The sequence below is a fragment of the Nanorana parkeri genome, unplaced genomic scaffold (assembly GCF_000935625.1).
Source record: "Nanorana parkeri isolate BGI_ZX_2015 unplaced genomic scaffold, ASM93562v1 scaffold127, whole genome shotgun sequence".
NCBI classification, from domain to species: domain Eukaryota; kingdom Metazoa; phylum Chordata; class Amphibia; order Anura; family Dicroglossidae; genus Nanorana; species Nanorana parkeri.
In genome coordinates this window covers 1,205,020-1,218,582 of record NW_017306395.1, presented here as the reverse complement: position 1 = coordinate 1,218,582, position 13,563 = coordinate 1,205,020, and the positions used below count along the sequence as shown (strand labels likewise).

At 39.7% G+C, this 13,563-nt stretch overlaps 1 protein-coding gene across 2 annotated transcripts in view; it reads left to right on the top strand.

The window, feature by feature from the left end:
* Positions 1-13,563, top strand: part of INPP5A (inositol polyphosphate-5-phosphatase A) — a 337,691-nt gene that overhangs the window by 285,727 nt on the left and 38,401 nt on the right. Inside the window, exons 11-12 of one of the 2 annotated variants that reach the window (XM_018553704.1) lie at positions 932-994; positions 7,267-7,277. In XM_018553704.1, coding sequence (XP_018409206.1) covers positions 932-994; positions 7,267-7,277 — 74 coding nt within the window. Of the gene's footprint in view, positions 1-931; positions 1,013-7,266; positions 7,278-13,563 lie in introns of both variants that reach the window. The other variant, XM_018553705.1, reaches the window with a different exon arrangement.

The following is a 13,563-nucleotide window of genomic DNA, read 5'->3' as shown; positions in this document are numbered from 1 at the left end:
CCGGCCAAACAGTATAGAGCCGGCTTCTTGGCCATTCAGGAAGCCGGGCGTCAGGTAATGACCCTCTGCCTGGCTTCCTGATTGGCTGGGAAGCTTCCCGGCCAATCAGCATGGAGCTCGCTTCTTGGGCACTCAAGAAACTTGGCGGTGGGTAATGACACGCCGCCTGGCTTCCTGATTGCCCAGGAAGCCGGCTTCTTGTTAGCGTAAGTACCAGTATTGTTACTCTGTATCGGCGAGTACCAAAAAATAAATATTGGTACTCGTTCTAGATACCGAAAACCGGTATCTATGCATACCTAATAAATTATATATAATGTATTAGTCCCTACCACCTTCTATGGCGTGACTACTGGGTTTTTAGCATTGCTAGAGCTGTAATTAGCTGATTTATAGTTGGCAATAATCTAGTTCATTCCAGGTGTTATTGATTGTACCAACCTGTAGTGGGTGACCCTGCTGCAGTGTATGGCAGCCATTGGGAGAACGTTTTGAGTGTCTGTCTTACCAGCCAATCACTGGAAGTTTCATGGCCAGTGGTGCATGCTGGGGGAGTGCCTATATACATGCGCTCGGTTTCAAAACCATTAAAAAAAAAATCTGCCAGTGGTCAGGTTGTTTACGCCCATTTGCTCTTTCATGTCAGTGTTCAGCTTAAGCCGCAATAACTTGAAGAAGCCGACCTCCCATGTGCACAGTTAAGCTTGGGCATACTGCTGCAAAAATACTATTAGAGCTGCATAGTTGGGTTACTCTCATGAGCAATGACTGGCATAATTGCTCATGAGAGTAACCCAACTATGCAGCTCTAATAGTATTTTTGCAAACATCCGTGCGCACATTCACCCATGCTGTGTATCAAGCTTGAAAAAAACAGAAGTGTTTAATCACAGGCCGCTGATTAACTTGCACTTTCTTTTCTTTCTTCCAGGTAGTGCTTCAAATAGAAAAGAAATTATTTGAATATTTTAATCAAGAAGTCTTTAGAGATAACATCCCTCTTGGGCATGGAGTTCACCAGAGCTTCACAGGTTGCCACTGTAGTCCTCTTCCACTCCTCCATGACGACATCACGGAGCCGGTCAATGTTAGAGACCTTGCACTCCTCCACCTTCCCTTTGAGGATGCCCCACAGATGCTCAATAGGGTTTAGGGATCATGCTCTGCTTCAGTATGCCACAGTATATTTTGGCATTCATGGTTCCCTCAAGGAACTGTAGCTCCCCAGTGCCGGAAGCACTCATGCAGCCCCAGACCATGACACTCCCACCACCATGCTTGACTGTAGGCAAGACACACTTGTACTCCTTACCTGGTTGCCGCCACACACGCTTGACACCATCTGAACCAAGTTTATCTTGGTCTCATCAGATCACGGGACATGGTTCCAGTAATCCATGTCCTTAGTCTGCTTGTCTTCAGCAAACTGTTTGCGGGCTTTCTTGTGCATCATCTTTAGAAGAGGCTTCCTTACATTTTTTACTATCTGGTTACAAGGGCAAAAAGTCAGGGAACATCTTGCCAACCTGGGGTTAAATAGCAATTAAACTTCCTCACATAGAGAGTTTTCGATGGGCATGTGTTGCTTGTACCAAATGGAAGCCATTAGTGCATTTAACACAGATAGCCATAAATGCCTGTGTACATTATCTTGTATGTTTCCTGTTGTTTATTAATAAACCAGGAGGGCTCGGCAGAGAACACTTTGCATAAAACAAAACACTGCTAAAATAGAGGCTCCCAAGTGCATGTTCCTGAATGGCCTTCTATTCAGCTTATGTTTGTTCAGAATGCTGCTGGAAGAAGTGTTCGCTCCCAACTTCACCTTATGTCCTCCATCCATGTTTGCACCTACCATAAATAAATGCTATAGATCTACAGTTTATTTTTGTTTTCCAGATATATCCATGTTCTTCCTCATGTATATTGAAGTCCCACTGAACCCTCTGCATTATTTACTATGTGAAATAAAGGAAAACTCCAGCAAGGAGAATTATACTATATCGTAATGGCAGGTTTATAGGTCAGGAAATTTTTAACTAGATTGCCTTGGCGAATAAAAAAATAAGTTCGAAAATTACCAAGAATTTGGAACTGTAGTTAGGTTTAGAATTCAGATGGACATACAGGCTTGATCTGGCAACCTTCCTCCAAGGACATTGTAACAGGCAAGGCTCCGGCACTATTGATGAAGCTTGTCGCCCCCTCCCTGCTTCCCACACAAAAAGCCCAGGAAAAAATAGTTCTCCCACCTGATCAGTCTTCTGGCTGACACCTGGTGGGCTGTTCCAGATCTACTAGCACTCCTATCACATGGTCCAGTTCATCACCCTGCTGCCTTTAACGGCATTGCTGTTGAAGCCCAGATCTTGAGAGATGGGTCTCTGGAGTTATTTATTTCCATGCATTTGAAAGTTAGGAAGTCTACCCCCTGCAAGGTCTGCCATAACACAAGGCTTACTTATTTTGGTGCAAGGAAAGAAAGATTCACGAAAGGAAATACTCCATGGGACAATTCCTAAACTTTTTTTCAATCTAGTTTAGTACAACATAAGGCCCTGAGTACTTCAAGGGTCACATTTTAGCCCTTGCAATCTTACTCCATAGACCACTAGCCACCCATTCTTTGAGCAAGACCTTTGTACAGGTCATCTCTCTTGTGGCTTTACCTGTACAACCTCATGTGACTAGACATGGGATCTACATTGTTTCAGTCAGCATTTCAAAGATGCCTTTTGAACCTATTAGAGATTTTCCCCTTTCAACTCTAACACGGTTGCATTCCTTGTTGCTATCCCCTCTGCAAGACCTGTGTCAGAGCTGGCAGCTTTAGCTTGTAAAGAACAATTTTTGGTTTTACACAAGGATAAGGTAGTTTTGAGGGCTAGAGCATTCTTCACGCCTAAGGTGGCTTTTCACCACATCTAAGACATTGTTCTTCTCTCGGTCTGTCTCTGTCCCTTCACTGCTTGTAAATAGTTCACTCTGTTCAGGTTTACCTCTCAGCCACTGCTTCAATTAGAAAGAAAGACTGACTCTTTTCATCATTACTGATGATCTCTCTAAAGGGGTCCAGCTTCTCGTTCCACTATTTCTCAGTGCTTCAGAGACATCATTTTTCAAGCTGATGGCCGTACGGATAAGGTTCCACTTTTACCTCTCACGATGCACTTTACTAGATTGCTCCTGGGCTTTTAGGGATCTAAAAATCCTTTTTTTTTTTTTTGTTTTTCTCCTATTTGCATTGGTAGGGAATGGTTACAATCCCTGACATTTTTTTTTTTTTGCCAACTGTGTCTCTTTCAAGATATTTTTCTTTACTTCCTCTCCTGTAGATTCGGTGGGAAGTGAATGGAAATCTCTCTAAATTGAGTGAAATCCCCTCCTAGACAGTTACCACCAGACCAATTGGAAGATAATCCCTCTATCCCTATTGTAGACAACTCACAATTTTGCATTTTCTTTCACTTTCAGTCCTGATGAGAGGACAAAGAGAGATTCTTTCTTGCAGTATTAAAACCTCACAAGGTTTGTAACTCTTCCACTCTCCATCTAAAATTAAAAACAAATTCCTTTAGATACACTAAAGCAGCACAATTTATAAACCAGTAACAGTGCTTTTTACCAAACATTCAATCACTGTAATGTAATACATACACTTGAAAGATCTACCTGAATTGTGAAAATGGTGGGGTTGCTGCTTTATAAATATGCCCCTAAGTGTTAAGGACTTGTTTTATTGATTTGATTAGGATGAGCCTTGGAGTTAGGATTAGTTGTAGATGAAATTCCCGCGATAAGTATTATTGTGTCCCACTCTCAGGATCAAGAACCAACCACCAGCTCCCCCAAGAACACAAAGCTAAGGGTTTCTGCCACTGCTCATAAACAAGAGAACTGTCATGAGCCCCCAAGAACAGAAAGCTGAGGGTATCTGCCATTGTTTACAAACCAGAGAACTGTCACGTAGTCTGTCAGACAATTATCTTATATTTATGACTGCTTATGTTTTCGTGTTTAAGAAAATAATAATAAAAAGGAACATAAATGCCTTTAGACAGAATGTTTTACAGCCAGAAGCCTGTATCTCTGCTGCTTGTTTGATAGGAGCACAGTACAGAACATTCATGTACAGCCTCAGAAGCCAGAGAAAGATGAATGATATAATGAGCCGGAGGAGATAATCCAATCTTCATGGTCTAGTTAAATACGCAGCACCATGATCGCTAAAAAACAAACTACCTATCTTAAAGGATGAATGTTCCCGGGCCAAATTCAACCCCAAAAAAATCCATTGCATCCTTCATCAAGCACTGGTCTTGTACCGGCCTGACAGAAATTTAATTCAAGCTGGCTCCTGAAAATAATTATTGTATTTTAAGAGTAGTAATCATTGGCTGGGACATGATTGAATGTGTCCATGGCTATTGACTTTTGCTATGATATATGGCTAGCTTTAGTCGATATTCCCATCGAAATTGTATAATTAATTATAAGTGGGGCTGTCAGCTCTGTAGGATGGAGTGCCCTGATGAGTATTTGGGAAGATTAAATTTTCCTCCGCTGCAGCAAGGCAAGACTTGGGAATATTCGCAGCGCACTGCTTGTTGGATAAAGATGTTTTTCTGTGTGTTTAGCAACTGCTTGAGCTGAAGATGCATTGATTTTCTGGCCTCTATTTATTTCTATCTGCAGCGTCTCTTCACTAATAGCAGAATTTGTGCAGATGTGACAGGACCTGACAAATATTTATTATCCGCTAACTACTTTATCATTGTCTGTGGAGAGCGTGTTTTTTTTATTTTATTTGATTTATTTATTTCGTTTCACTTCTTTTCCTGCTGTAATTTGGGAGATGGATATCTCTGATACATAAAATAGTTATTACAGTTATAAAAAAAAAACTATAATAGATCACATTTTTTTCTTAAGGAACAGAATTGCAGTTTTCATCGTAAAAAGGTTTAGGCTTGTAGCTTGTTATTTGCAGTCACATGCTGTGCAACAGACATGAGCTGATGCATGCTTGATGAAGATTGCTTTATTTTCAGAAGGGCCAAAGGTAAATACAGTCTTATCGATATACGTTTTATTGGGGTAGTCCTGTTTTAATGTAATATGCAATGTACTGATGGGTTTTAATGCAATAATGATGTTTAGAATTTTGCCATTTAGTATGTATAGTAAATACTGACTTTGAGAGTTCTAGCATAAACGGGAAAATGACAGCTGTCAACCCCATGAGTTTCTGAGATTTTGCAAATCAAGCTGGTCATTAATGTAACACCAAACTCAGAAGTTAAATCTTGAAAACGCAGTACCCTAGTAGAATGTAGCTTTTTTGTGAATCACTCGGCTGTAGATCCTCAAATCATCTCTGAATTCATGCTGACACTGTCCCTCCTTCTGGAGGGTGGCTACTTTTCTTCACCCTGGTCCTTGTGCTTGTTGTGAAGTGGTCGCCACTATAAGCTCGCTCCCCTAATGGACTACAATCTCAATACAAATGACTAAACTAAACATGAGATTGTAGTCCAGTACGGGAGTGAGCTTGGAGTGGTGGCTACTTTACAACACACACAGACCATGCGGAACAAACGTAGCCACCCTCCAGAAGGAGGGACAGTGTCAGCATGAATTCAGAGATGATTTGAGGATCTACAGCCGAGTGATGCACAAATAAGACACATTTTTGTTAACAGTTAAGGTGCTTGAGTTCTTTTTTAAGATTTAACTCCTGAGTTTAGTGCAACATTAATATTACAATATCATTGTCCAGTATCTGTTCTCCTTTAGATTTACCAAACTCAAGTAATATAATGGCCTACCTAAAGAGGCTGTTGATTTTGTATCCAGTCATGAATGCCCTTGCACTGTATATTTCTTTGTGTAGCTAAAGAAAATTGTACAATCAGGTTGTAATTTGTATGGTCGACTGAAGGATATAACTGTGTTCCTCTCTGGAATGCTTCTCCCTTGATGATGATGATGATGATGATGATGATTATTATTATTATTATTATTATTATTATAGGGAAGGTTCACAGTACACAAATCTTAGCAACCTTATTAAAAATAAATTCAGGACACGTACCACTGGTGCTACTTCCCCTCATAGGTGGCATCAGAAGGATATGGCTCTGAATGTGTTGAGGACATGTCTCCTAGAGAATGTTTTCTCTCAGCTGCCATTAGAGAACACTAGAAAGAGCATGGTGACTTTAAAGCAGACCTTTTATCCCCTTTCACTAAAAATCACATCCACATACAGCTCTGCATGCTGATATGAAATCATCTTACATTCAATGGCTAAACAAATATATTTTTATTTTACTTACAATTTCTTTTCTTCCATTTCCCGGTCCACTTTGGCACAAATTATGTAATTGTGCCCAAGAGTTGCATCCTGGGAAGGTTAGATCAGCAGAGCATTGCTGAGAAATCTTATCTGTAATCTCACGATATCTCAGGGAAAGGCATTTTCCTCCCCTGAGATGATGTGCATGATCACATGTCCTAGTCACATGTGCCCGAGTTCCAGTGGGTAAAGGGAGATCTAGTAATCTGCCCTTAGTTAAAATGGCCACTTTCAGAAGACTGGGAAAGAAAAGAGAAGTAAGGTATGCAAAGTATATAAAGCCTGCAATTATCTAGAAGTATGTGTTTGTAGATTTTCATTACTAAACATTTCTATAGGTATGTTTGTTGTTATTTTGAAGATGAGGGTAAAGTTCCTCTTTAATCACTGCAGGTCTTTAGGGCCATTTTGGAGAAGATAACGTTATTACTCAACAGTGATTCTGGAGTATAGCTGGCTGGCAATGCTAGTATACAGCTGATCAGAATTTGAGAAACACTGGTTTAGCAGATGTTTTGGAACAGTTACTTGGCAATTGTAAAAAAGCATACACCTCCTAAACAAAAACTACCTACAACGGCATAGCAATCCACAAACCTTCAAAACAGTAAACAAAATACCGTACTGTTCCATGGGCTGCACAGCTCTTACTGTATTTCAGGTAAGAAGCTGATTCTTTGAATGGCAGCACCGCTTCGGTCTAAGCATCCTCATGGCTACGGCAATAAACCTCTTGTCTGTCTTGCCAATCATTGTCTTTGGGGTAACAAATACCTCCTTTTCTCAGACAGGTAATTGAGGCTTAGTAGGTTGGGGCCAATCCACAACTTAACTTAAAATGAACAGAGAGTTCGATTCCATTATTTTTAATGACATAGTTGTCTGTAAACACATCTTTTGTATTGATGAATGGTACTGCATGAAGCACAGATAGTTTACTATACATGTGTTTAATTGCACTTTAATGCGTGGAACAATGCCCAACCTGGAAAATGCATACCAAAAAACGATGAATCCACAATATAGGCATTTTATTAGACAATTATTTGACATTATTATATGTATTGAATTTTAACTCAAAGTATAGAACTGACTAGATACATCCATAAAGTTTTTTTTTTCCATGGTGTTTACTGACATGAAAGGTTCTTACTGGGTTAACATTGAGTTGTATATACTAATTATCTGTCCAAGACAGCCAGAGCCATCTTTATTTATGCTGACACCTCTCTGTACTGTACATTAAACAACATTGCTTGCAAGACTCTTCAAAGGGTCAATTGAAGAACTGTCAGGGGGCAATTAGGAGTTTAGTTTGCTTGTCATGTTCAGCAAGAGCAGACTGATGGCTTTGTTCAGATCTGTGTTGTCAGACGTACTGCAGCACATTTTAATAGCAAATTGCATACTGCTGGGCTACTGATAAATGCCACTGCAATATTAAAGTATTTAGCAGATTGATAACAGGTGACAATAAGCACTTTTGTATATGAACCAGATATATTCTCTTTTTCTGAAGTGTTTTATCCTGCAAAGCATAACCCAAATATTTTTTTCATTGAGACAGGAGCAGTGCAATATCTTAATATGTCCATATGCACCTAAGACCAAATCTAAACTTTGCATTAGCTTTTAAAATTGTGGGATTTGTCTAATTTGGAGTAATATATTCTAAAAAAAAATTAATAAATATTCCACATGTAATGTTGAAGTTGGTGTTATACTGTTTAAAATATCTCATATCTCATGCATATCTGTTGTTTTTATAAAAGAAAAGATGGCGTTTATTTATTAATTTTTTTTTGCATAGGAGCCAGTAAAACTTTGCAACCGCAATCAGTAGATCATGCGTGCAATGCTCTGGCTCCTGCAAACTATTCCTCCCATCCATGTCCATACCGAGGTATGGACATGCAGTTATATGGACGAGAGGAGGAAGTGTAAATGGACTGCAAATTTGGTGAACTACAAGTCCCTCTGCTGCAGTCAAAGGATCTGTGAATGGATGACGCAGCTGTGTGGGCGGAGCCACGCACAGCCGTGCCAAATTCAAACCGAGGCATCCTTCGGGGAGATTAACCCCTCGATTCAGGTGGGGGGGGGGGGGGTCTGTGATCTGACCATGTTTCATGTTACACCCTAAATATGAGCCTTTAATTGATTTTACACAGATCTTTTCAATGGGGCTTAGGCGAGGACAGTTTTCTGGCCGTGAATAATATTAATATGATGGGATGAAAGCCAGTCATTTATAGCCTTGACAGTTTAGTAAGGGGCTTTATATTGCTGGAAATTAAATTCCTGTGAAACGTGAGGGAATAACTGTGGGTGGAAGGAGTTTTGGGTGTAATATTGTCAGTGTAGCTGCACTTTGTGGCTATAAAAATCTGAAAACTGTATGGGTGCAACCAAATATGGAGTAAAGAAAATTTAGATTGAGATTTTTGGAAATGTCTAAACCAGGAAGAGGCAGAAAGAAGACAACTACCCCAAATGATAACAGCATACATGTGCTGATTAAACAATTGCCCATGGATGTGGCCATTTTGGGGTATCCTTGAATGGCAGGTGATAAAAAGAAGCCTAATCTCGGGAAAAGGATTAAAGGGAAATTATAGTGTGTTTCCAGAGTACCAGCATATTGAGTACAGTGTTTGCCCTAAAGTATTATTATTTTTTTTACATCCTTTGTATTGTGCTCTGAATTATTTTATTAAAGGGAATGTGTTGGGTTTTTTTTTTTTTTGGGGGGTTAGCTAGTTTCATCTAGAAATTGTATCAGTTTAAGAAACCCTATTCCCGTAAAGCACATGTTGGCTCTGCCTTTTGCGGCTTCTTTCAGTATTTGAGACACCAATGAATTCCAAAACCTACAGTTGAACATTGGGGTGTTTGTCATCTAAAGCTCACCTTTAAAAACAAAGGAGACTATTCACATTGGAGTGTCTCAAACAGAAAAATATGTTTTAAAAAGACAAAGGCAGAGCTGTGACTTCAGTAACTTAAACTGTTGAGGCATGAAGCCGACCAAGTATGAAATTCAAGAAATATACGTGGACTGAAGACGTTTGCTTAAAGAAATGGGCTACCATCTTTTCTGCAAGTTTGCAGAAAGTAAGGTTGCAGAAGGTTTTTAGCTACAGAGGTTGGTTGGTCTGAGTGTTCAAATCTTTTGCTCAATATTACTATTGCAAAGTACAAGACAACATTTTTGCGGAGAATCACGCACCAATTTATTTTTTGTAATAATTGTGCAAAGTTCTCTTTTGAGCTATGCATGTAACCATTTCCCCCATTTTCATCTTGGTTATGAAAAAAGTTGTTATACTGTAATTTACATGTTGTAAAAATGTGTCAGCTGGCATTCTTTCCTACACAAGTTTACACAACTAGTTTACACATGTTCCTTTCTATGTTATATGACAGGAGACATATTTACATGTATACATTCCAACATGTCAAAATGGCAGCAATATATTATAAAGAAAAATTGTGACATTTATTTGTGGCAAGCGGTTCTTGAGTCCCAATCAAGAGTCTTAGATAAAACATAGTCTTGCGTAGGAATATTATATCCTCTTATTCTTCAGGCAGTAGAAAGCATTCCTTAGTATTCTGTGGGATTAATTGCTGTAATTTTGTGACACATCACAAGGTAAAGGACTGCAGGTACACTTATCTGTCAGAGCGAGTGATGGATTTTTACACTTGAAAGTCACAGAATGCAGAACTGTATAGAGCCTCATCTGTGCTTGCTTCAATTTTTTTACACTTATTGGTCAGAGAGTGAGCAGGAAGCTGAGCTGTGTGAAACTATGTGTATTTACACAGCCAAAAACAGAGACAACTGCACAGACACGGATTATGCATAAGTTCATCATTTTGGGGAAGTATCTTCGGCTCGATAATAGATATGAACCCTGGGGGGATGGCTGAGCAAAGATGGTGCCATCCTTCCATGGGGAAAATAAAATTAAGGCATTGTCAAGGGAGTCGTATGATTTCTTTTAGATGTGGCATATGTCTGCGTTAGTGTTGAACTTGCACACTACTTGTAGTATATGCTCTTAATATAAAACCTTTTTATATTGGTAGGTTTGCTTTAAGTGTTGTTCACATTAGTTTAACTTGTTAACTCTAAAAATCACTTATTCACATGTGATAGAAGTTTGATACCTTTCTATAATTTGTATAAAGATGATCATTTCAAGGCAACCACTGGCAGTTAATCAAGCAAAATAACAGCATAGCTCTACAAACATAATTAGACTGTAAATTGTCGACATAACAGAGCTATCTAACCACAGATGATTTCCCGCTTGTCCTTTTTCTTCAGTTATAGGGCTGCAAGCTATATAAATTGCTTGTTCTAGTTCTAAACCCTCAATAATTCTTAACTGGGATGTGAAATTTATATTTCAGTGAGCTTGTTATATTGTCAAATTCTTCCTCCCTAATTTAGAGTGAGCTAACCACTTTTCTGTAGTAAGATTTTATTGAGAGTTGTAAAAAAAAAAAGACCTTGGACCCCAAGACATGCAGATCAGCATGCTTATAATACCAATAATGCCTGCTAATAATGCAAATTGTTCAGAAAAACCTCTGCTCACAATGCTTTTTTTGGGTTCTCCAAAATCTTGGACCCACTATATCCTGTTTTGTCTTTTATGCCTTGCAATCCAAATACACTGGAGAGGTATTGTCGCCCACAGCAGTTAGATTATACAGTAAACTCCCCATTATACAGCATTAAAGCAACCGCCACTCAAGCCACCGGCAAAAGAAAATCGAGGGCATTTTTTTTTGCCGGTGGCTTGATGCACACTAAAAAATTGCCAGTTGCTTGGTGCATAACAAAAAAAATTTCATTAGCAACTAAATTTGTTAAGTTGCTAACAAGATTCTTTGTTTACATCTTGCTGCCGGCCGGTAACCCCCCGCACCCAGATTCTGCGGTCGGCAGCAGAATGTAAACAATAGGTAGCATAAGCCGGCCTGCTATTGGCTGTTTCATATTACAATAGCAGGCTGGCTATTGTACCCACCCACTGAGCAGAGGGGCGGGTGAACTTTCTTTAGCGGATCCGCTCCTCTGCTCAGTGGGCGGGTGCAATAGCCAGCTTGCTATTGCAATTTGAAAAAGCCAATTTGAACTCTAGTTATCTAGCATCTACCGATCCCGTGGGTGCCGGATAACTGGGAGTTTACTGTACCTGGTTTTTCTCTAGTGCAAGTTAGAAATTTTCATTTAACCTCTGTCTAGTTTCTGTGGGAAACACACCCACCATATTGTTTGAAGAACTCTATTTTTAAAAAGAGGGTCAAGGGCAGAATTGTTCAGCTCTATAAATATAACCTAGTTTCTAAAGCTGAAGGAAATAATATGCAGTTTAGCTAAGCCTGCTAAACCATTCACCTGTCAAGTGACCGTCCTGCTTTAAAGATCAGTAGTAGAAGTAAAGTTGCCTTTGGTTTATGTGAGCAGGTTTTTTTTAATTGATTTAGACCATCTAAGCTATGACATGCTTTAATTTTTCCATATGCTCTTGTGACTTCTGACTGTTATGACATTTGGCTTTAGCAGTGGAACCACACATTGTTTCTGTACATTGCAAGGTTTCTAATCGCCTTTACTTGGGTAGGCACATTACAGTGGACATCAGAAACTGGCATAACCAAGGAGACAATGTGCAGAAACACAGAAATCTTACTCAGTGCAGCATTGGTCACAGCTATGACCCCTTCCACCCTTTGTTGAAGCTGCTGCTGACCCGTACAAAATTCTGATCCTGAAAATAAATATTTGAGCAAATAAATTTAGCAATCCATAAGTAAACATGCATGCACATATCAGCCAGGCATGTATGTTACCACATTGTGCAAACTTCCTCAACACATGCCTAGGGACAGGAAAACAACCCTGATTGGCGGTTGAAATCCCACTTGGGCAATGTCATTCTCTTGAGATTAGTTGACTAGTTGGGTGTCTGCCCAGGTTGCAGAGTTTCCACAAATATGTACCAGTCCCCTCATTCAATCACAATTAGCTAGATCAAGGAATCTCATGCCTGTGGTCACTTTTAATTAGGTGTGCTTGGCTCTTGAATATTCCTTCTGCACTGACAAAAATCTGTTCTTTAATGTTGCTAATGTAAATGAATCATCGTTTTAAATACTGCAGAAATTCTCTAGGCATAAGATCCATGTGGTGAAATGTTAAAAGACAATGCAGAATGATTAGGTCTTTATTTAACACTCAAAAGAAATCCAATGTAATGGTGTTTCTTCACCCTTTTCTCCAATCCTAAACTTCATTTCCCTTGCACAGCTGTGAATTCCCCAGTGCATGCTGGCGATGGGTTTGATAAATGCTGCTAATATCACCTCCTGATCTAACAATGCTCTGAGTTTGGTCCGCAGGTCTTGATGAGTAATTGCTGTTGTTCTACTCCAATGACTGAATTAAGTTGCCCTGTTATAAAGGGTTCATACTACAGTGATTTCAGCCGAGGCAGCTCATGGCCATGTCCCAGTGGACAGTGACCTTTTGCAGGGTATCTTTCTACTTCCAGATAAAATGGCTTAAATTTGTTTTCTATTGACTGAAGCATCTTACTTTATCTGTTAAAGCTATAGCACACCACAAAAGTTAGAATTTACCCAGTGTACTTGTGTTTTAGTTGGCAATCAATTTGAGCTGCAACTGTACATTTATCTGTAAAAAGGAAACCTATGGTCGTACATTGTTAATCCTCATTTCACCGTGTCATTCCATATTTTTATGTCCTCATTTTCGACCTGTGACAGTCTCATTGTCACAGGTCGGCTAGAACTATGAGGTGAGTGAAAAGCACTCACCTCATAGTTCTCCTTTAGGCTGGGTTCCCACCTAGGCGTTCAAAATATGCGTGTATGACGCGCGTTTTGCTGTGCATGTTTTAACCGCGATTTGCAGCCCACAAAACGCGCGTCAAAACGCGCGTTTACAAGGGCTATCCGGATGTATCCTAATGGATAAGCGCGGAAATACGCCCCAAAGAAGCTCCTGTACTTCTTTGGGCATAGGGCGTTTTTCAGCACGTTCCGACACACTGAAATATGCCCAAGTGAGAACAATGCCCATAAGAAATAATGGGATTTCACTTGCAGGGCGTTTTACAGCGCGTCGATCAGCGCTGTAAAACGGCCAGGTGTGAACCCAGCCT